The sequence below is a fragment of the Onychostoma macrolepis genome, chromosome 18, assembly GCF_012432095.1.
Source record: "Onychostoma macrolepis isolate SWU-2019 chromosome 18, ASM1243209v1, whole genome shotgun sequence".
Taxonomy (NCBI): Eukaryota; Metazoa; Chordata; class Actinopteri; order Cypriniformes; family Cyprinidae; genus Onychostoma; species Onychostoma macrolepis.
Window position 1 is genome coordinate 7777605 of NC_081172.1, and position 25399 is coordinate 7803003.

At 36.6% G+C, this 25399-nt stretch overlaps 1 protein-coding gene and 1 long non-coding RNA gene across 9 annotated transcripts in view; one reads left to right on the plus strand and one right to left on the minus strand.

Moving 5' to 3' along the window:
• Positions 1 to 25399, plus strand: part of fgd4a (FYVE, RhoGEF and PH domain containing 4a) — a 47013-nt gene that overhangs the window by 11947 nt on the left and 9667 nt on the right. For 3 of the 8 annotated variants that reach the window (XM_058750729.1, XM_058750731.1, XM_058750732.1), the window contains exons 2-5: positions 9852 to 9938; positions 19289 to 19429; positions 21132 to 21294; positions 24734 to 25145. In XM_058750729.1, coding sequence (XP_058606712.1) covers positions 9852 to 9938; positions 19289 to 19429; positions 21132 to 21294; positions 24734 to 25145 — 803 coding nt within the window. Of the gene's footprint in view, positions 1 to 4189; positions 4598 to 6456; positions 6608 to 9851; positions 9939 to 10008; positions 10438 to 13781; positions 13886 to 19288; positions 19430 to 21131; positions 21295 to 23217; positions 24587 to 24733; positions 25146 to 25399 lie in introns of those variants that run through there. The other 5 variants (XM_058750734.1, XM_058750730.1, XM_058750733.1 and 2 more) reach the window with 5 other exon arrangements.
• On the minus strand, positions 4608 to 6182 carry LOC131524022 (uncharacterized). The gene is made up of 3 exons (XR_009266907.1): positions 5879 to 6182; positions 5636 to 5715; positions 4608 to 5024 (listed from the first exon to the last, which is right to left on the minus strand). It is a non-coding gene; the product is annotated as an uncharacterized LOC131524022 (long non-coding RNA).

The window sequence follows — 25399 nt, forward strand, 5'->3', positions numbered from 1 at the left end:
ACAGATTCAGTGACCCAAGTCATTTCCTATCTGTATCAATACCATGAACACACTAGATAGATGAGATGACAGATGAATGGATTGATTGGTTTAGTTAGATTTGATCTTTAAAGGACTGAAAAAAACTGGTTCATGACTTTCAAAAAAATATGCAAAATATATGGCAAATGTGTAAGAAAGATATACTGTATCATATAACCTTAAAAGCACTTTTTATTAAAACATATATCTCTTTCATCTCCTGGGTTTACATTCTGAAAAACACCAAACCTTCAGGGTTTCAGTTATTTCAATATTGTGCGGTTGAGCAAGCATTTCCTGCCAGATTTGACTCATCCAGGTGGAAAAAATCAAAAACAGAAGACCTTTTTTTTCTCTTTTTTTCTTTACCGTGTTTTCTTCAGATAAGCAATTTGCTCAGATATAAAAGTGTTATTTGAACTTAAGTCCAAGATTTTAGGTCTTAAAACATTTATTTGCATATAGTTCATACATTTGCCCCATTTTTGTTCATTCTTATACGTACTTGCAGTTTATTAAAATGTATTAATATATTTGTCTATATGATAATAATATGGTTGAGAAATACCAACCCTTCAGGGTTTCATATATAACAAGATTAGGAGGCTAGAGTTTATTTAGAGAGCTAGAATTGAAGCTAGAAAAGTTTTGACTCATTTAGGTGGAAAAAAATTTTTTTTTAAATACCACGTTTTTCTTCAGATAAGCCATTTTCTCAGGTATAAACTCATTTTGCTGGTTTCATTTGCATGATCTTGGGTGGATGGATGGATGGATGGATGCATGGAAGGATAGACAAAAACACAAATAATAATATATATAAAAAATACAAAAATTGAGATTATATACATATGTATATATATATAAGTAGTATAATAATATACATTCAAAAGATTAGATTATTACAATTCTATATTTTTATTTATAGATTCTATGAGGCCTATTGAATATATTAGTACACTTATTGTGGACTAAATCATGTCGACTATATAACAGTATGTCAAAGGATCATTCAGAAGCATCGATAGGGAATAATGGCAGTGTAAAAGACATGGCCTGAGGCTTCATTTACAACAAGTCATGTAGGGGGAGGAGAGCACTGAACATGTATTGATGGAATGAGGAGATAAGGGCAGGAGCGTGAGGGAGCTGGGAGTGGGGGAGACGAGAAATGTGTCATGTGCGTTTGCTATGATGTGGCCTTAATAAAGTGTAGTTGTCAAAAGGCAAGAATGGTGGCGATCATTTTGCGTGTGAGGAGTGAGAAGTCAGACGAATGATTGAAAACAGAAAGGGACTACAAGAAGAAGTGTGACTTGAAAGAGGTCAGGAGTGTTTAGCCTGACTGATTGAATTAGCACGAGGGTCATCACACCGAGGCATATGACAGAAATAATTATGAGGCTTATAGTCAAATGTTGAAGTGTGATTGTGAGTGTGTACATTTGAAGGCATGTTGGGAATTCGGTATGACGCGGTCACCTCAGGCTATTAGGCTTGGTTTACTGATGATAATAGAGCAACTTTCAGAATCAGAAACCAGAATAAATAACAAAGCAAATTTAAAAACATATTTTAAAAACAAATGAGAAGTGAAAAAATGTGGCTAGCACTTTTTAAAGGCTTAATTTAGTTTCCTTTTTGGCATCATTGCTTTATAATGCTGTTCTGTGACCCAGTACACAATCTGATTTTCTGTAAATGTAAAAAACAGAAAGTAAATTACATTTATTGCCATCAAGATTGTAGAGAGCATATACAGCTTCTGAATAAAAAAAAAAAAACCTTTAGAAATTAAAATAAAAATCATTGGTGGTAGTCAGATAATGTTGATATTAATTATCCTTTATCCTTAGCATGGACACATTTGGTGTTTGTGTGTGTGTGTGTGTGTGTGTGTGTGTGTGTGTGTGTGTGTGTGTGTGTGTGTGTGTGTGTGTGTGTAAATAAATTTAAAAATCAGGAAGGGGGCCAACACTTTTTCACACCACTGTATGCATGTATGTATGTGTGTGTGTATATATATATATATATACATACATATACAGTGGTGTGAAAAAGTCTTGGCCCCTTTCCTGATTTTTAATTTTTTTGCATATTTGTCACACTTAAAAGATTCAGATCATCAGACAAATTTTAATATTACGCAAAGATAATGCAAGTAAATACAAAATGCAGTTTTTAAATGATGATTTCATTTATTAAGGGAATTAATTGCCCCCTCCTATTAAATCATTTTCACTAGCCAAACCCAGGCCTGATTACTGCCAGACCTGTTGAATCAAGACATCACTTAAATAGAACCTGTCTGACAAAGTGAAGCATGTTTAAAGAGCAACACATCATTCCGCGATCTTAAGAAATTCATAAACAGATGAGAAACAAAACAGTTTACATGTATCAGTCTGGAAAGGGTTATAAAGCCATTTCTAAGGCTTTGGGACTCCAGCAAACCACGGTTAGAGCCATTATCCACAAATGGAGAAAACTTGGAACAGTGGTGAACCTTCCGAGGAGTGGCCGGCCTACCAAAATTACTCCAAGAGCGCAATGACGACTCATCCAAGAGGTCATAAAAGAACCCAGAACAACATCTAAAGAACTGAAGGCCTCACTTGCCTCAATTAAGGTCAGTGTTCATGATTCAACAATAAGAAAGAGACTGGGCAAAAACAGCATTCATGGGAGAATTCCCAGGCAAAAGCCATTGCTGACCAAAAAGAACACAAAGGCTCGTCTCACATTTGCTAAAAAATATCTTGATTATCCCCAAGACTTTTGGGCAAATATTCTGCGGACTGTTGCGACAAAAGTTGAATTTTTGGAAGGTGTGTGTCCCGTTACATCTGGCGTAAAAACCAACACAGCATTTCATAACAAGAACATCATACCAACAGTTAAACATGGTGGTGGTAGTGTGATGGTCTGAGGCTGCTTTGCAGCTTCAGACCCTGGATGACTTGCCATAATTGATGGAACCATGAATTCTGCACTCTATCAGAAAATCCTGAAGGAGAATGTCCAGCCATCTGTTCGTGACCTCAAGCTGAAGCGAACTTGGGTTCTGCAGCAGGAACCGCAGCAAGTCCACCTCTGAATGGCTGAAGAAAAACAAAATGAAGACTTTGGAGTGGCCTAGTCAAAGTCCTGACCTGAATCCTATTGAAATGCTGTGGCATGACCTTAAAAAGGCGGTTCATGCTCGAAAACCCTCCAATGTGGCTGAATTACAACAATTCTGCAAAGAAGAGTGGGCCAAAATTCCTCCGCAGCGATGTGAAAGACTCATTGCCAGTTATCGCAAACGCTTGATTGCAGTTGTTGCTGCACTTTTTCACACCACTGTATATATATATACATACACACACACACACACACACACACAAACACAAAATACTTTACTTACTAAATTATTATTTAATTAAATAACTATAATAGTTATTATTAATTTCTGAAAATCAAATGTTATCACAAAAAAAAAATACAGTATTTCATGTTTTTGTTTCTTTTATTCTGAGCACCATTAATTTTGTGTTTGTAATAACTTGAGATTTTGAATATCTGCAAGGAGTGAAGATCCCTTATCAATATACTGTGGCCGTATCATTGTAACATAATACTATACTTTGATATATACCGTATATACTGTGTATCATGACACTAAATGATGACCATATTCATAAACCTTCACATGGTAGGCCTATGTCAAGAATACCCAATCCAAAAACCCATTTTATTACCACAGTACTTTGTTTTTGTGTAGAGAAGAGTTACATTTTCCCTATTCCCTATTGTTTTATCATCCGAAAGTGTGAGAATATTGTAGGTGATGACAGTGCCATCCACCCCCTTCCCCCACAAATCACTGACTCATCTGTATTCCTCCTCAGTCTCCCATGTGGCCCTTTCCTTTCGTCACATGACCAGTGCGTGCCCTCCAATAGCATCAGCCTCATTTTCACCCCTCCGCTGAATTACAGCGATACGTGGACTCCAGTGACCCAGCCTATCAGAGGAGAAAAGCTGGCATTCTCCAAATATCATACCCACTCATCAATATTCCTCTAGTTTTATCTTTTGAGCCGCACCCCAGCCCTTTATCCCAACCCCCCCGCCCCCACCCCGTTTGTTGGTCCACCCCTCCGGGAGCACAATAGGGGTAATTGTCCATGCAACACACACACATTGGCACATAAAGACGGACAGACAAGAGCGTGTGGCGTTTCCCTGCCATATGCTGTCCCTCCTCTGGAATGTGATTATCCTCGGTGGAGAGAAAAACAGAGGCTGAGCGGAAAACACAGTGTGCGGGGGAAGCAAGCGAGGGGGAATAGAAGGAGGAGGAGGAGCAGTAAAGCAAGTGTAGAGACAGAGAGAGAGAGAGAGAGAGAGAGAGGGAGGAAGGATGGATGGATGAAGGATGCAGAGTGTGTGGTGGCACGGCTAGAGAGGGAGGGTTCATGAGAGGGCTGTTCAGTCTGGCGCGATTCTCTGGATAAGAACGACGGAACTGAATTGAAGTGGAAATCTCACACACACACACACAGCTGCTGTCTCCAATCCGACGAAGACTCAGGTCAGTGGTGTTTCTTCACATGTATAGATCGCCGCTGCTGACCACATTCGAGAAGGGCTGTGGCTCTTGAAGCTCTTTAGGTTTATTGCAGAAGACTGTACGGTTTAGTCTTTTAACTATAGTGTTGAATAGAAACCTGCTGTTTTGTATATTAGAGCATGTTTATGTGTGACATTTTGTCTAGAGAGATGCATATTTAACTCTGCAGACACTGAAGCAGCAGTGTGTCTGTACGTGGGTGGATTTGAACGGTGCTTTTGTGTAAAACCTAGAGCAATAACACATTTAAGTAAAATTTTTTGTGCTGGAGTCACAGCGATGAGCAATCCTGGGGTGAATCAGCCACATTAATGTGAATGCAGACACAGATGCAGAAACAGATGGATGTGGAAACAGGTCAGGGTGCTTCATGGAAGCAGGCGGAGATCTGTGTGTGTGATAGGTGTGTGATCAGTATCCAGACACCAGCAAACACCACATGACTATCAGATTAAGCAGAGAAGTATCTCTTTACAGGATCAGGAGAGTGTTAAGACTCATTAATGTGCTAAATAACACATATGTAGTAACCATCACAGACGGCTAAGACTGCTTTAGCACCTCGGTTCAAGCACTTTATGTCAATCTCTCTGTGTCTCTTTTTAAGGATGAACTTTGTCTGAGGTGTTTATCATAAAATATAGACATAAGCTGAGGAAAAAAAGAGACAACTTTTACTATTACACTAGTATTACACTAGTTCTAAGTTTGGAATAATTAAGGTTTTTAATGTTTTTGAAAGAAGTCTCTTAATGCTCATCAAGGTTGCATTTATTTCTTTATTTTTGATCAAATAAATGCAGCCTTTGTGAGCATAAATAAATTGAAAAAAAAAAATTAAAAAAATTTTTGATTACAAACATTATTATCTAGCCGATTCTTAGCTCAATTATTATTGAGATCACTCAAAAGCTTCTAAGGGGACTTTTTACAGCAAAGTCTGTTTTGTGTGGGAGGAACAATTGACATTAATGTGTTCTCATTTGTCATTTTTCTCACCTAAGGGTGGTGGCGTCCCTCTACACAGTCTTGCTTGTGTCTATAAATGATGACCACACTGCCACCCACACTGTCTTGTCCTGCGAAAAGGTGCACAGAAATGTTTTATCTGCTTCTCAATGTCTAGCATGTGACTGCTTTCAGTTGTGAAGTTAATCATGCACACGCAAGAAGCAAAAAGCAGAACTGTGCTGAAGGAAAATTACATAAAAACAAGCTCAAAAACAGAAGAGAGGCTCATACCTAATCAAGGGTTGCAGAATTATGTGAGGCTCAGGCAGCATGCTGAAAATTCAGTGGCAGACAAAGTCTAAGATTGTGAGTTTTGAAAGTGTAGCATCCATTCATTTCCTGCTATAATTATTTTTAAGGCCCATAAGTAAAGTTTTACACATTCCCATAGTTCTGTTCACACTGGGACAAAGAGAGACTAGAGCGATGAAAGACTTTGACTACACATTTAGACTTTATTCTCATTGATCTCTCACTCAGCAGCTTTTATCAATGCCTGTAAATTATTCTCTAGTCGCCAACAGACAGCACATTCATGCACACACAACATTTTGCAGATTAAAAATTGAGGAAATAGTTGGATCCTTTTGGACTGCACATAGGGGTATTTTACTGCAGTTGCCTTTATTTAATTTTTTCTCTGGACGGGTTGGTAGCATGGTGTGTCATCTAAGCTGGTGTTTATAGTGTCTATGTTGTTGTTGGAATGAACAGTCACTCATAGTCCGTGTCCTGCTTCTCACATTGGCTGGGAAACTGGTTTTGTGACCAGTGAGGGGAAGGAGTGAGACACAAACACAGGAAGGACAAAAAAAAATTTTTGCAGCTGTTTGTTGAGTGTCACTTGTAAAACGAGTTGCATTTGCTTAGCATAATGATGTCTGCTTAAGATGGAGAAACATCTTAGGAATGTGAGAAAAACGCAGACCAGGACAAACAGGAGAACCAAGAGCAGAACAGGTATTTTTCTCTTCTTTTTTTTTAGTGCGTTTCCTTATGCATCAAATTACATGCACTTCAGCTCACATATATTCGTGCCAAGATCCCACATTGTACTTATGATATGTAACAGTCTTGTTTTTTTTACTTTTGCAGATTTTACAGTCAGATAGAGAGATGCTTTTTGTCAGAATTTTCTTAATAACACACAAACAGATCATTTACATATCTGTTGGTATGCGTTTTAAATCTGTGGAGAGTTTGCTGTAAATTCTAGCATGTATGAACAGGTGAATTTCACACAGCAGGTCAAAAATTGTGTCCAGGCCATATATCACCCCAAAATGGAGAATTATGATACATTCAAGTGTATATATAATGCTAAAAAAAAGCTTAGTTTTCTCTCTGCAAAATTTGATTGATGTTTTTCCTTTTGATTTTTTTGGTGAAATATGACTTGCACATATAAGAAGCTGCAGTTTGTGGTCAGTTATTAATACTGCCTTTATTAATATTAAATATTTCTACAATAAAGCTGTGGTAAATTGGATTAATCCTTGGTATCATCCAAAAAAATAAATAAATCAAAATAAGCCAAACAATCAAGAATGTTCTGAAAGCTTCTTACACTGTGTAGATGAGATCTTGTATAAATTTTTTACAGTAATAATGACAATAGCTGCTGTTGTATTTTGGTAGAAATTGGTTACTATATTTACAAGGTTTTGGCTGTCTTAGTTTACCGTGTCAATATTAAATCGATGTGATGTGATGAACCATTCGAGCATCATAATTCAGTTTAGTGTTCTGTTTGTTCTGTTAGTTGGTTACAAATACATTAAATGCAGGCGTACATACTGGAAGTTGATTGAGCCTGATTAAGGGAAGTCTTTATGCTTGCATCGACCAGATCCATAATTCACTGCCTATTGGAAACCACAATATTTACAATTATAATGGCCACTCGACTGTGAACATGATTCATGGCGCATCTCCTCTAATGCTCTAACAAGGGCTCCACATAAATGCTAAATTACATCTACACAGGATCATAAATAACCTCATAAAACATGTCGTTGCTATTTTCCTTTGTGTTCAGATGAAAGATGGCTGTATTTTGTGTTTCTAAACGAGGAAACGGTTTAACTGAGGTGTCATGGAAACATCTATGCATGGTTATCCAGCTCTATACATCCCAGTAACCCATTTCGCAGTGTTTTTTGAGAATCTATATTTGGTAGCTCATAAAAAAGGTTTCATATAGGGTCCCACCAGCCCCCTCTTTTATCTTCGTTAAGTTTGTTTGTTGTGGTTGTTGTGTTAGCTTACAGAATGTGTTTTTTGTAAAGCTGCTATTAAAAATGGCTATTATGTGAGCATGTGTGCACGTTTGAGTGTGCGGGGGACACCAGATCCTTCTGTCACAAGGGCTCCAGATGGTGCGAGGAAAAAGCCTTGCTTTAATCTCACATCCAGGATAAAACACACACCCTGTCCCACTCGAAATGTAACTTACTTTAAACTTATTTCACTGTATGTTGAACTGACTGACTGTTTTGTCACATTCTCACTTTATTCAATGAGTTATCTGTCATTCATCACTGCATTTCGTCTCTCTTTACTTCCCTATTCTCTGTAGTTTTCTCTCAGTAGCGTAACGTTATTAGTGTGGTCTCTTTTATATTTTATATTTTTAGCTGTGTGCTTTATAAGCTGCATGTGTGTCAGTGTGTGCCTTCGTGCACACGTGTGTACAATTGGCGACCACATGCCACTTGTTTACCGATTGGCTTTCATCTTTTATGTGCGTTAGAAATAGAGTACATTAACACAGCTCTCACATGCCCTAGATATTACAGCAGAATTAATTACTGGCGAGTCTCTGGAGATTTACTTTTCTTTTGTTTTGCTACAAATGCTGGATTAATGTTCTCTCATCCTCTCTATTCACACACAGACCTTCTGCTCCTTCTGCTGTTTTTATCATCCAAAAGACATTTATCTACTTCAGTTGTTCTGCAGTTATACTATTATGCATAGTACAGTCGTATGTTTTAACTTTTAAGGGAAAAATTATATTTTGCATACACATTATGATCATTTACTTAATTATTTTGCATTATTAATTTGCATCATTTGAAGCTTCCAACTTCATATACATTAGCCTATAGAATTTCATATAATTAAATGAGGTTTATTTTATTTATTTAGTTTGCACTATGAAATTTTAAGATTAAAATCTGTATAAATTCTAAGATTTCATATAATTAAATTAAGCCTATTTATTTATATATGTGTTTGTTTATTGTGGCATTAATTTACACTTCTAACTTTGTATAAAATGTATACATTTTTAGAATTTATTTAGGCCTTTTTGTATTGTGATATTATTTTAAGCTCCCAATTTTGTATAAATTATATAATTTGTATAATTTATCTAATTTAAAGGGATAGTTCACCCAAAAATGAAAATTTGATGTTTATCTGCTTACCCCCAGGGCATCCAAGATGTAGGTGACTGTTTCTTCAGTAGAACACAAACGGAGATTTTTAACTCAAGCAGTCTGTCAGTCATATAATGGCAGTCGATGGGCTCCACGGCTTTGAGAGTCAAAAAAACATACATGGACAACATAGACATTTGGTTTTGTCTGTGTATGTTTTTTTGACTCTCAAAGCCGTGGAGCCCATTGACTGCCATTATATGACTGACAGACTGCAACGGTTTGAGTTAAAAATCTTGGATGCCCTGGGGGTAAGGGCATCAAATTTTCATTTTTTGGTGAACTATCCCTTTTAAGTCATTTAAATTTTAAAAAGTCTATTTATTTATTTATTTTATTTTATTTATTTATTTGTTTTTGCAGTCGTGCATTATTTTAAAATTCCAACTTCGTATATTTTGCAAAAGGTCCTTTTGTATTCCAACAGGACAGTGCCTAAATGGGATCAAATCCTTAAGGCATCTTCCAACATCTAATGAAAAGTCTTTCCGTAAGATTTGAGGCTGATAGCAGGACAAACTCTCTGTTAAAACCAATGTTTTAGTGTCATTTACCATTTAGCACTAATTTTTGCAGATCTCTTCCTGTTCTTATTTTTAGCCCACCCACATATTTCTCTATGTATCTTTATCCGTCTCAGTTTCCATCTGTATCTACATAATTTAGGATCATGAAAACAACTCAAAATACTTTCTGGAAACTACCAAAAAAAAAAGTGCAGAGAATAAAACTAACTAAATATATCTCTTGGTGTCTTTCAGATAAAGCTGGCAACCCCAGCTGCTTTCCCTCCAAACAATCTGAGGAAGAGGAGCCTTGTGTTGGGGTGAAGATCGCTCAGAACAAAGGTGGACAACATCCCTCTCTTCCTCTGCTTCCTAATCTGTCTATTCCTTTCTCCATTTGATAAGACTTCAAGTTCTGATCCCTGGGAGTCTACCATTTACTGGAGTTGTTGAATGATGCATGTATGGTGTGTCAGATTGAATCTTTTCTAAAAACCTGTAGCTGCGAGCAGTTGGATTTATGATTTGCTGTAAGAGATAAGAGATCCTTTTTATGTTATGTAATAGTAGTTTTAAGACTTTAAGAATGGGCATGACTGAGCCACACTTACTGTACATGCAATGTGGTCAAAGATCCATCAGCCTCAGATTTTAGTCTGATCACCCTTGTTTTTTCACCGAGCATTGTTTTCTATGTTTTCTATGCTTTCTTTTATTTCTCTTGATGGAAGAAGGTTAACATGAAGAACAATTTGGAGAATTTTGTAGTTATATCAGACCATATTTGATGTTTAATGTACAATTATGTGGGGAATGATCACTGGACCAATGAATTTAAAAGGTGAGCTACCCAGCACAACACCACACGAATAGAAACCATTTAATCTACAAAATGTTATTTAAAAAAAAAAAAAAAAACTTTACATGAAAGAATTTTTTTTTTTTTTTTTGATAAGTGTGTTCAATAAATTACGCTTAAATTCAAAAACAAGAATACACATTGTGCTGTAAGTGTCTCTGTGTGTAAACAAAGGCCTCGTCAACTTTTGCTTTCATTTGTTAGATCGATATTACCTAGAAAGCTTTTGTTCTCCAGACTGTATTTGGGAATACAAATAGAGGTCTGTGGTGACAGGTCTTTATAGTAGTTGTGCTGGTCAGACTTGTTTAAGCGATACGGGAATGCTGTACAGAGCTTATTTCAATTGTAGACTTATGATAATGCCAAATGTAAGAGAGATCACTGAGCTGATTATATGAGAACTTCACCTTTATGTGATCTTATAACCTAAACTTATAACCAGGTGGTTAATGGTGTGGTTTTGGTTCTGAGGATTTGACCTATAGTGGTTGAGTGGTTGCTTAGATACTTTGTAAAGTTTTTTGAACCATCACATACTATATATAGATTACATACCACTAAAAAGTTAGATTTAAAAAAAAAAAAGAAATTAATTAGTGCTGTCAAACGATTAATCGCGATTAATCGCATCCAAAATAAAAGTTTTTGTTTACATAATATATGTGTGTGTACTGTGTGTATTTATTATGTATAGATCAATACAAACATGTGCATGTATATATTTATGAAAAAATGCTATGTTTATATGTTAAATGTATTTATATATAATATAAAATATAAGAATATAAATATATACATGTCAATATTTTAAAAAATATTTACTGTATGTGTGTGTATTTATATATACATAATAAATATACACAGTACACATACACATATTATGTAAACAAAAACTTTTATTTTGGATGTGATTAATCGCGATTAATCGTTTGACAGCACTAAAATTTATATTTATTCAGCAAGGAAGCATTTAATGTTTTAAAAGGTTTCTATTTCAAATAAATGTTGTTCTCTTTCTACTCAAAGAATCCTGAACAAAAATGTATTACACTTTACACAAAATATAAAACAGTACAACTGTTGTCAACATTGATAATAATAATAAGAAATGCTTCTTAAGCACCAAATCAGCATATTAAAATGATTTCTGAAAGATCATGTGCTGCTGAAAATTCGCCTTTGCCACCAAATAATTAAATTACATTTTAAAATATATTAAAATAGAAAACAGTTATTTTAAATTGTAATAATATTTCCTAATAATAGTAGATTTACTTTTTAACTTGCTAGTGGGTAGTTTTTTAAAAATCGTACTGACCCCAATCGTTCAAACAGTAGTGTGCATATAAAGTTCATTTGCAAAAACAGATAACTCCGTTTTTAACAATTTCCAAAAATCATATTTTTTCATTGTGCATTCCAATTAATCTCAATCAAACTGCAGTTGGGTTATGATTCATGATTTTTGAAAAAATGGAGTTATCTGTTTTTGCAAATAAACTCTTCACATATAGTGCTAAACTTTATATATGTTTAATACAACAAGTCACTAATCGTACACTGGGAAAAAATTAGTCCAGATACAATTTTAATTCAGAAATTGTACTTAAATAAACTGTTTTATTTACAACTTTATTTATAAGTCATTTTTATATTGCACCAAGACAAACTGATAATGTTTTTCTTTTCCCACCTGACCTGCCTAGATCATTACGTCATAGGTTATACACTGACAGCTCGATTGATTGTTGTAGATACTGTTGCTATGGCAGGTTGATGTTCAGATGTCATGTCTGTGAGCCTCCAAGGAGGAAATACTAAAAGTAGCTTCAAATTGACACCGGAAGTGTTCCAAGCAGAATATGAAAATTTGACTTCATTAACTGCATGCCAACAGAAAGGGCATTTACACAAACTTCAGGTTTGGGTTGAGTTGTGGCTGTCTGGGATGTGTCAAGATGGTTGTGCAACACCAGATGCTCAGGTCTCTTCTCTGTCTGCACTCGATGTCGAAAATGAGATTAAAGTAAATCAGATCTGCAGTGGAATCTGGTAAACAGTTTAATAAACTTGCAAGATGTGGCTTTGCATGCAGTTTACATGTTCAAGACTACTTGTGTGTGTCCATTTATCATTTCCTGCCCTTGAATGATTGCCATTCAATCTGTGCCTCTAAAGTAAGAGCTCCATTTAATTTTAGCCTGTTTATCCTGAGTCCATTAGAATTTTCCTCTCAGTATTTTGTAACATGAGAGTTTTTGTGTGCCGAGAGGGTTTGGAATGAGACTGATGCTGCTCGAGGCTGTTGAGAGGGCACCAGAGACCTTAGTAGGGGTTCTGCCATATTTCATTTTTTACAGGAATGAAAATGAGGTTGTGAGAGATAGAAGCACAATGCGTTCAATGGATTGTACTGCTTTTTAACAACATGCCGATTGTTCAGCTTTCCAGAAAACTTACAGGAGACAAAAACTCTACAGAACAGTTTTGAAAATGACGTCTGATCTATGACCTTTTCACAGTGCAGGCCATTATAAAGAAAGACTCACACAGCCTTGTTTTCTTCCACGTAAAATTCAGTATGTCGTCCATTCTGACTAAAGTCTATGAAATTTCTTCCTCATTTATACCATGAAATTATTTAATCACTTGTCTTACCATTACAGTCAAACTCAGATTTCCACTCCATTCAGAAATGCAACAATATTCACACTGGACTGTGCTGTGAAGGTTTTATAGTCAACGCAAAAATGTTATTATTTACTCACCCTCACAAGTATCCTTCTCCAGAACATACAAGGAGAATTTTTAAAGAATGGCTTTGCAATAAATGGCAATGCAACAAATAAATATAAATATAAATTATTATATATATATATATATATATATATATATATATATATATATATATATATAATTTTATTTATATTATATAAACTATGAAAATAATGAAAATATATTGTAAAAATTGTATGATATATGCTAATACTTCAAACCACATATTCGCATATATACATATATATATATTTAGATTTTTTTATATTTACTACAAATAATATATAGCAGACTTTTGGTTATGACAATGGTGGATATATATAAAAAGACAATCATGAATTTATCATTTCGAGGTGCAGAAATGTCATTAACACACAGCATTATGTACATTGTAACATACAAGTGTATTTTGTGCACAATGAATGTAAGTGGCCTTCACCAGTTTTTGGCTTGAGTGTGCAGTGTGTGTGTGTGTGTGTGTGTGTGTGCGTGCGCATGTGTTTGGAGGGAGGGGCTGTTTCCTCACGTCTTTGTGGCAGAGTTTCAGTCAGTCTGTGGTTTATAGAGGACCGGAAGGCTTGAATGAAGAAAACTGTTCTTATTTTTGTCTCATTGTACTGGGATTATTTGCCCTCATTTTAACGGACAGAAGGTGAGATTACTTTGGCTTGACAATGATCACAATCTTACCACTGCTAGTCTGCTGTTTATTGCTTAACTTGGTCTGTTTAGATGTGACTGTATAATTAAACTTGGCAACATCACATTAGTGAGGATGCTGGAAGAGCTTTTATGTATTTACGCACAAATTAGTTATTCTTTCTTTGTGAAAGTGGTTACTTTTGAAAATTAAAGGTTGTGTTATAGAGTAATTGCAATCAGAATAAGAATTTGTCTCAGACATTTGGTCACCGCGTCTGCTTTATTTTTTAATTTCTCATGGGTTTGTTTGCAAACATGTATAAACAAGTTCAAGCAGTTCACATTTTTCAGTCTTGTTAGTTAGCTTTTTCCTTCTGGCACCATCGCATGTTTAAGGAAATGCATTTAACATATGTGCATTTCTAACTTCCTTCACGTTTATGAATTGACTGTCTTTGTTCCTCTGTTGCATGACAAGCTCTGAAAACTTTAGCTAACTAATCCTGCTCCTTATGGTCAGTTCCCACCTCGTTGTGCAAACTAAATGAGCTGTTCTTATCTGTTCTGTATTGGTTGGTATTTTCCCACAAGGATTTTATTGATCGTACAGTACCAAAGTGCAGCTATATTCAAATATACAATATGTAAATTGTACTATTCAAATTAAGGTTGATTTATGTTGTAACTGGATTCTATGTGTGAAATTTCCGTGTACATAAATGTAAACGCATCTGGAATGGTTTTAGAGACTTTTTTACTGGAACAAACTGATGTTATTAAACTCAGATGTTGATTTTAAGCCATTATCTTGAACTGGGCTTACTGCATATGTCAGGTCAAACCACAGACTTTTTTCCCCCTTTCTATACTTAGCCAGGAATGCCAAAGTTAGCACACGCCTGTGTTTTAGACTGAGAATGCGGAAGATTTGTACTTTTTCCCATGCAAACATTTTAGCAGCAATTATTATCATAGTTTACATTCACTAGACCACACATGGTTTGATATCAACCTAGCTCACTTTTCTACTCATTATAGCTGCAAAAACCCAGCGAGACATTTCTAATGGATCTGCACGCAGGTGTTTCTCTGTTATGATGTGTTTCAATTTCATCTGCTAGAGGATTTTGGGAAGAAGTTGCCATGGTAACTCAGAGGCCAATTATATAGTCTGAGCAAGGCCATGCCATGAGGTACATTATTGACCTGAGGTTGCTTTCATTGTTTTGTTAGGCAGATGCAGTATGCTTATATAAACAGGTAAACAATAGCCACGTTCACACATCAAATTTTTTCATGCAAGATCTACCACATCTGCAGCAGCTTTCAGTCTTTTATTCATATACCATTCACACATCAGCACCAAAATTCTGCTAAAACTGTAGCTATTTGACGGAATTGGCATTTAAACAATTTCAGCGGAAAAGTCATTGGTATAAAGGTTAAAAATAGTAATCGACTGATAGTGAAAGAATTTCAGTAAGACAAATGGTCTGATTTTACTAAGAGAATCTTTAACTCTACCAGTAATCTTTCGAATAATTTCTTCATTTGCTCGGATAAAGAAAAGCTTTTCATTTCAGCATTTATCCAGTTTGATTACTTTTTTTTCCACAGCATACATTATTATAATTTTCGAACCCTGCCTGACAGGTTTACAACTAAATGGCATCCTTTAGAGCTTTGTTTCAAACAGTTTGACAGCATACTTCTTTTGTTAGTCAATAATCTAACCTTGTACATGTAGTGTTTTTCACACACCGCATCAGATCTTTTCCTGTAATGTTGCAACTTCTTCATTTTGACAGCTGGCCCTCATCACACAGGACCTCTAAATAGAAAAATGTTGATGAACGTACCGATAAGACTGAATGTGTGAAAACGCTCAATGTTAGTCCGAATTATATACCAACAATTTCTGCATGTTTCTGGAGGTATTTTGACACTTAGTAAGAAAGTACTGTTATTGTCTCTTTTGTAGCTCTTTTATGTATAAATTAATGCAAACCCAATTTTTATGGAAACGTTAGTGGTGCTTGCCCATTCAAAACTCACTGTCGCAGTGTTACGATGTTTTTGATGGTTGCTAGGGGTCAAAGTTTAACACACAAGCTTAGGGGTTTGTTCATATACAGAAAAAGTAATTATGCACACACAGGCAATAAATACAAATTCTAAGTAAGTGTTAGATGGCCTTGAGGATATTACAAAAATATTTATTTTAGACACTGAAACTTTCTGATATCAGTGAAATGCAGGCATTTAGAGGCATTTTCTGGTTCGTAAAAGAAAGCTTGTTTCAATCCTGGCTACAAACTGAGCCAGAACTGAGATGAATGGACCAATCACACATGAAGCTGTCACACCATCACCACCACCACTACCATATATTTACTTCCAGCACAACAGCATCATTCATCCTCAGACATGGACAGTCCCATGCAGCCTATTGGCCTAAGATGTTTGCAGTGAAGAAAAGGGGGCCAGATGAAGTTAGGAAGGACATAGAAAGCCTCTCTTTGTGCTTCCTAATGCATTAACATCCCCATGCTCTAATTTAACAAGACATGGGCAAGACATCATTTGCATGAGTGCCTGTAACAAGATGGTGTACAGAGGAAAGTGACAAACTTGGGTGTCCTGTTTATTGCACCCAAATAAGGAATTCTCAGAAAAGGAGCTCCAGACTTTCAAAATAACTTCATGTCGTGTGTACTTGTGTATTTTACGCTTATGGACTCAAAATGAAACTTTCGAAAAGATATTGAGATATTCTGGTAATGAGTCAACAAGTGAGCTTAAGAAATTTTGGAGAGGTTAACTTTATGTGATGCTGCACTCTTTGGTTTCATTTAGTCTAAAGCCCCGTTCATCCCAGTGACGATAGTTTTATTGATAACTATAACTATGAACTTGTAATAATCATTCTAATTCTGTGAGAATAGGGAAGTCCACTCTGCAACTATAACGGTTATGGCACAGAGAAAAATATCATTTGAATTACTTTTAAGATACTCTTTTTTTTTTTTTTTTTCTGATGCTGATGAAAAATAAAACATTGACAATCAGAATCCACTTTAAAGAGCTTAAGCATTTAAAACGGCAGATGACATAACTGTAGCGTAATATGCTCTGTAATAAACAGAGCATTGTCATCCGTTGGTGTGGATGCTAATTTTATAGTAACTTTATAGTTATCGTCCTTTTTGTGAACGGGCCTTAATTCTATGAGAATAAGGAAGTCCACAACACTATGACGATAACGACACACAGGAACGATATCGTTGGAATCAGTTATTTTAAGCTGATGAATGATAAAAACATTGACAGTCAATCAGAATCCACCTGACTTTAAAGAACTTGAGCATTTAAAGCAGAAGGCAATATAACTGCAGTGCACACTTTTAATAAACAAAATGATATGGGCCGTAGGTGTGGACACTAATTATTGTTATATGTATTGCTATAGCTATCGTTTTGGTGTGAATAGGCCTTCTGTTGTGAGGTAAATACAGGATGTGAAGTGGCCAAACAGGAAGAATAACCTGAAAGAGGAATCTAAACCAGGATTGCACCTACATAGCCTTCAGTGGGTGTGTGCACCTACATAGTCTTAATGTGTGCTATGACTGTGGTGTGTGTTGACTGTAATGTGCACTAATGATGTGATTGTGGCCAGTTCTTACAATGGCATTTTATTTTGTCTGCGAACTTTATGCATTTATTTTCTTTCATGTTGTATGGTAGAGCACAGTCCTTTTAGAGGAAAGTCAGTTTATTCTGTGGCCATATTTGCAACTCCTCCAGGCAGCTATGTCAGGAATGCAAGACCAAGTGCCTACTGTGACTAACTAATTGGGGAAATGCCGAAATGTCAAAAACTTCTTGTCAAACTCGCATTGAAATATTTCAGCAACAAAATCTCACATGAACTGTCCTATAAATGTGGTTCCATATGTTCAAACACAGTTAAAAATTGCATATTTCCGGTTGGTATAAAGCCAATCCGCATGAACAGTCGCAAGTGTGCATTTCAGGACACTGACTGTTTCTGTGGGCTGCGTCTATGCAGCTGTAGTGATGCAATGACTTAACCGATTAGCGATTGGCTATTAAGAAAACGGGAATTATTCCTCTGTATTGTGTTGCAGTTTCTCCCATTCAGAGTAATATGACTGAACGGTACAGTATACAGTCTTTGTTTAATGCCAGCAAACATACAAAAATGAACGCTGTTTAGTTCCTCGTCTTATTGTGAATGATTTATCGGTGCATGTCATTTTTATCGGTGCATGTCATTGTTATACTTAATCATCAAAATGTAATAATTTAACGTTTCCTTCTCAACGTTGACGTCACCACACAGGCAGATAGTGTTCGCTAATAGAGACTGCATACTTGCATTTGCTTTGAAAACTTGCTTTTAGTCTGGCTTCATGCTGGAATGTAATATTCAAGATTGAATCAATTGTTGTCCTAAATTTTTTTTCTTGTTGCATATCCCGCTTCACATAAAAATACATTACGGAAACGAAAGGGGAAATCTGAAGGGGAATTGTCGTTAACACGGTACAGTATCTTAACATCAAAATCTTTCATTAACAAGTAACAACTTGCTCCGCCTCTAAAATAACTTTACTTTTTGCATGACATCACCAGGTCCTCTTATTTTTTTTAACCTGATATTCCTGCCAAGGAATGTTTTTGCGATCCAGTCATTTTCTTGCAAAGGCAAAGCCGTTTTATGTTGACTGGATTCATTGTTACTTATGAGAGCATATTTTATCTCTAGTCTAATTTTTTGCAGTAAAAATAGCCTACTGATATTTTGTTCTTGTTTTGGAAAGTTTGCAGCTTTTCTTATACAGCGTGGGAACCAAGATCATTTTCATGCAGTTTTTATTTTTTTTATTTTTTACATCTAAGACGGATCATTGTGTTGCACATGAAAAATTCATTTCGGTGTCATTTTTAGATCGGAACTTTTCAAGGTCAGCTGTCATCGTCGACAGATACGTGCATGTCTTACAGTATTTGCCTTAGCTGTTTTTCATGAAAAATGTCTTGTTTGAGACAAATAAAAAGCTTCCTTATAGGTTGAATATTTATCATCCAAACAATCTGACACACTTTGTTTGTTCCGTAAACGACTCAGAGGAACTTGTGGTTATTTTTAGTCTTTGTTTCAAGTTTAAGTAACTTTGAGTTTCAAGGCCACTTTTATACCAGCCCTGACTGATACCAGGATCACAAAAAACGGACCTCTTGCATTTCACTTCTGCACAGAAAGTGTATTTTCCAGAACACTGTTAGTGCTGCATGTTCTCGCTACTCAAATGAAGTTTCCACAGTATGGCTTCCCAGCAATTAGATAAAACAAACTTTATTCCCATCCTTCTTTTCTCCTCTGCAGCCGTTGGTAGCCACAGTCCTGATGAGCAAGGTCATCACAATGAGAAGTTGAGTCGTGGATGCAGATTTAGCAATAAGAGCCTTACTGGAGTAAATGGAAGAGTTTCAGGCCGACGGCCACCTCTGCATCCCAAACCACAAGGTATGGAGATATGCACACAATATGCACACACATAACTCCTTCCAAAATTCCATAGAAGTACATGCTAAATAAGTACGAGAAGTACATGCTAAACCATCTACGGTGGTCTTCCATCATCTATGGTGCCATGAAGAACCTTTTAATATCCCTGGAACCTTCCCATTGCACAAAAGGTTCCTTATAGTGTAAAAAATGTTGTTTAGATTATTAAAATTTTCTTTACACTAAGAAATAAATGGGGAACCCAGAAAGGGTTCTTCTATGGCATTATTGTTAAACCTCTTTCTATAACATTATTTTACACACAAACACATCTTTCCCTTTAAAACAGGCCGTGAACAATTAACGTTACCATTTAACTTGATTCAAATCAGCATGGCTACTGATTAATGCTGAAATAGCACTGCTGTAATAATTATGGCACCCTCAGAGCGTCCTTGAACCGGAGCTCGATCACTAAACAGATTGTCTTGTCTTGTTTGAAAAGTGTGAATGATTTCCTAGTGATAAGAGTAGCAGTTAAACATTAGTAAAGTTCTTTAGGTTTTTTTTTTTTTTTTTTAAAAGGTCAGCTCTATCATTACAGACCCTAAAATTCTACTATGTCATCGCTCTGCATATTTGTTGAAAAGTATTCTGAACATTGACTGCAGATATGTTTGTTGGTTTCAAAAAGCTTCCAAGATAGGAATTGAGCCGGAACAGAGTTCCTCCTTCATAGAACCGTTTTTTTATGTATCTCTGTATTCTCGTGTAAAATTAAAGGCAAAAAGCCCACTGACATAAACCTCAAAGACCACACTTGCTGAATTAGAGATGTGTGACATGAGAGGGGTGGCCACTATTTATATTGGGACAGACTGGATGGAGCCGTGAGCTCTGCAATATCTCCACCCCATCAGACTTAGATTAGCTGTGATTTGCTCACCGCAGGTAGAGACAGACTCTTTGGATTCCAGATGCACTTCATCTCACCTTGCCAGGCATTATCAGGTTCCATCGCAACATACTAAATCTACACTGCCACCTTGTGATGATTACAGTTACAGCTTCCAGTTTAATAGCACTAACCATGGGTGTATAATCCTTCTCTTGGAGTTTAGTTCCAACACACTTTCTTGGAAGTTTCTATTGAGTCTGAAGACCTTGATTAGCTGATTCAGGTGTCTTTCATTGAGCTCGGAGCTAAAAGCTGCAGGACAGTTACCCTCCCTGCAATAAACCAAGTGCTTCCTTTTACATAACTTCACTATTAGGGGCTTTCCCACATATATGTTTTATTTGGACACTTTGTTTTACACTTCCTTATATGCAGTTTGAGTTGCAGTGAAAGCTCAGGGCGGGTTTGCCCTCAAGCAAGACACTTAAAGGTGTAGTTCACCCAGAAATGAAAATTCTGTCAATTATTACTCACCCTCGTGTCATTCCAAACCCGTAAGACCTTCGTTCATCTTCGGAACACAAATGATGATATTTTTGATGAAATATCAATGTTAATGGGTTTGGAATCGCATGAGGGTGAGTAGTCAATGACAGAATTTTCATTTTTGGGTGAACTATCCCTTTAACAATGGCGATTGTGGAACCTGATTGCACTCACGCTGGCCGTGTAATGATATTCTTGGATTGTGTACAGTAAATATCGGCTTGTTACATTAGCATTTAAATATAATCTCTATCCTCTTTGTCACTTTTCCCGCAGTGCCTCCTAAGCCAGCACACCTTCAGAGTCCGGTGACGGAAGTCTCCTTTCCTCTGGCTGCTGGAACGTCGCCCATCGGTCCCAACATGGAGGGAGGAGGAGTAGGAGGAGCAATAGGGAAGGGCCTAGTGTCCAACCTCATCAGTCGCTTTGAGGAGAACAGGTAAACTTGCGATCAATATCTCTGTTCATGGATATATGTAGATGCTGACATTCTCTAACAGGTTTATTGATCTTGTTTTCAGTCTTCAGTGTCACGTGATCCTTCAGAAATCACTCTTTACTGTCACTTTTGATCAATTTTATGCATCCTCGCTGAACATAGTATTAATTTCTTTTAAAAAATTATGTTTGTATGATATAGAGAGAAATCTTGTGAAATCAGAGTCAGATGTGTAACGTGATTAAATTACTGTAAAGGAATATCTGTTCTTACATTACACAAGAAGATAAAAAAGCAGAAGCTAGTTTTTACTCTAACGTTCTGTTCAGTGTTTCTCAAGCGTTGTGGAAAGAACTGGTTTTGTTTGAAACATTTACTGTTGTGTGTGATAAAACTTCAACACAGGAGGTAAGATTGATTTATCAATTTATGACTAGCCATCTATTCTTCACTTCACTTACCTCATGCAAAACTATTTTGAAAGTGCTTAAAGCTGGTATAATTCAACAAAGTGCAATGATTTATACTTTATAATGGCCCATGCCTTATGTTTTACTGCTGCCGATAGAGCTGTTCAGTCATTTGTAGGCTGACCTGGAAGGCTAATTCACCATTGGCTCCCTCTGGAATTTCTAATGGGTTTTTAAGAGTAAAATAAGATCTGTGGTTCACATTATTTGAAGAGACTTTCACATTTTGTTCTACAACATAAATTACACAGTCATACCTTAAACATGAATTTTGAAATTATTGAATGGTTTAAAAAATATAAGTTGCTAAATATGTCTAATTTGTCAAGCACGTAAACTCATAGTTTGTTTTTTTAAAAAGAAATTTGAGGCATTGACTGTATGTAATTTTTCTGTAACAGAACAATTGTGAAAGTCTGATCAAGTAACATGAAATTCCCAATATACTATATTATTGGCAAAAGAATAATTTTTTTGTGATTTATTGTTAATGCATTTAGTTATTTGTTAAACATTGGTGTCTTCTATCACATTGCTTTTGCTGCTGTTTTATGAAATAAGCCACTTGAGGAAGTGCATTATTGTTTTTACCATGGTTACATGGGTTTAAACACTAAAAACACCCCTTAACCATGATGAATTCAGTGTGAAGCATTTGTTTTACTGCATAATATTCACTCCGTTCATCTGCTGTAAGTCTGTAGCTCAGCATCGGTGTAGTCAGGTCATATGAAACCATATGGCCACCGTAACAAAATGGACTGACCATTAACCCCAGTTCCTCACAAATAAATCCCTGCAAGCCTTTATCCTGTTTTGCCTGCCGGTCTAGTGCCATTGTGTTGTGTGTGGGTCAGAATCTGTGCAGGAATTCATCCTGTAAGCTCTGGAGCAAAGTAAGAGCGCACGGGTTGATAGAGTAAACCGGGGTCTGATAACTCCTGCAGCTGTCTGGCCTGGGCCAACACATACTTATGAATGCTGACCGAAGTGCCATGACCTCAGACAACTGCAGGAGGTTGGTTTACAACCTCATGGGGAAAAAAACAATGAAATCCATACTGCCCTACTTGTGTGGCTTCATTTGATAGCTTAATTTTGTTTTCCTGAAATGCCTTGTTTGTAACTACATTTCATCATACCAGATAACAAAGACTTAGCTTTTGTTCTTTGCACGGGACAGATTTGAAATGTTTTGAGTCATGCACTGAACAAAATGTTAGATGGCACATATTAATCCATCTCAGCAGTCCAGAGCTCAACGGTGTATTAATAGCAGTCTGTAATCTGGAGTGTTCACTGTAGTGCTCCGTACACTCAGATCTACATCTCCATTCTCTATCTCACAGGAAACGCTATCTGATCTAGAGGGCAGGTGGGCCGTAGACAGGGAAACAGCTGGAGGTGCAGGATATCTGTGTGTGTGTGTGTGTGTGTGTGTGTGTGTGTGTGTGTGTGTGTATGTGTGCATGAACCACAAAGCCTTATATTGTGGCTTAATTTTGTTTGGTTTATGCACGCTTATGAATGGATCATGTTTTTACAGTTTGCTTAAGTGGAGTTTTGATGGTTATTTGGGATGCACAATGTATCAGTGACCATGTTGCCAATATTATAATTTTTTATACCAGTATTGGTCTGTATAAGAAGCAAATGTTATCAAGACATTTTTTTTCCCCCTATTTTTTTCTATACCATATTTTAAGCTAAACAATTACTCATCTTCTCTGTTGTACATTATAATATTCTAAAGCCTGATTTTACTTGTAAAATGCTTATACAGAAACAAAAATAAGCTTAAATTGGGCTTTAGAATGTAACACATTTTTTGGAATGTATAAACTCAGAATATCATATCATATCAGTTATGATATGATATAAAATATTCATTTTATTTTATTTCTTTATATGGTATGAAATATTTAATATTGGTATTTTCACGATTTCTATATTGTGCATCTCTCTTATTTATTGTTCATTGGTCAAAAAAGAATTCTTATTACACAGCGCTCTGAAATACTTGATTCTGATTGGACCATCGCTATAAGTGACATGCTCTATCATTTTGAATTGCAATGAGCCATTTGTGGAGATTCGATTCAAAGAAAAAAAACTTGATTTATGATATTTTTTAAGGAACAAAGTCTCAGCTTTCTAATTATATTAATTGTTTGGTAACACTTTGCAGTAAGTTTACATTTGTCGACATTAGTTACCATGAACTAACAATTAAAATAATTCTAAAGCATGTTCATTTTGACATTTACTAATAGATTAATCAAATTAAAAGTTGTATTTGTGCATAAAACTTCAAATATTTTTCTTGTCAAAGCGGCTCAAATTGATAGAGCTGGTCTTTATAGTAAAATAATTTCAACTCAAATAAATATTTCATGTCCATTTATTTATTTATTAAGCAGCCATGTAATAAGTGGGATCCTGTCCAGTCATCCGGTCATTATCACAAAATAAACCCCTCCAGGGTGATAAAAGAATGACTAGACTGTCTGGGTGCACTGTTCATGATCTCTTACATATTTTATAGTTTGCTCCCACTGTTCCTGAAAGCATTTTGTTCAAAAGAGAAAGACCGTCCGTCTCGCTCTCTTGAGTGTGTAAATGTGTGTTCTTGCATGTTGGCATGTATTCTGAAGTAGGCCAGCCATGTCTCATGGGACACTCTGCAGCCGTGTTCTACCTCTCCTCACCCTCCCTGTTCCTCCCATCCTCCTCCAATCCTCTTTTCCTCCACTCCTCCCATGACCCGCTCATTCACACGTCCCCTGCAAACACACACATCGCCGCCCCACAAGACAGAGGAAGTTTGTTCAACACTTCTTTTAACGTCATCACATTCACACAAACACATTTTTCTCTTTCTGTTCGCCAACTCTAAAAGTTGGTTGTTTTTTGGAGTTCTCTGACTCTAAAGAAGGTGACCTTCCTCTACTTTCTCTCTCTCTCAACAGACACACAGACAGTCGGAGGGAGGGCGCTCCTCTGAAGCAGGTCAGCAGATCTCCTAACTGCAGCCCGGCTCACAAAAACTACCAGAGAGAGACGGAGCAGCCCACAGACTCCGGCTCTCCTGCGAACAGCCCACGCCATGCTCTCAAACCCCCCAATGGGGTTCTAGCCCAAAAGAAGAGAGAACAGGACAGGAATCAGGACATGGACGGAATTACGCAAGACGCGGTTCCAGTCGTGAGGGTAGACAGGCAGGGACTGCTGAACGGAGATGCCGGCGATGTGGCTAAGAGGGAAATTGTAGATGAGGACTGTGTAGATCCGCCTCACGCTCACATAGAACAGGTCAAAGAGGAGGAGAGGAAAGTGCCGGAGCAGTGTGACGTTGTGATGAACAGCATCCCAGAGCAGAAGGTAAGATGGTTTTGGTATCTGAGAGGATTGGTGAGGAGTTTTTTGTCTGTCCGTGTGAGTGTGTTTATGGAGTCAGTAGTGACACTGTCACACAGTTATTTGACACCTTGGGCCCGGCTGAGCAATGTGCTGTCTCATCTCCCAGATTTACATGCTGACGTTCACATTAGAAGCTATTTTAGTTTTTTTAACCTTTAGTCTTACAGGCCAGGCCTTCACTTCCTCTGTAGAAAACATTGCAGATGGATTAATGC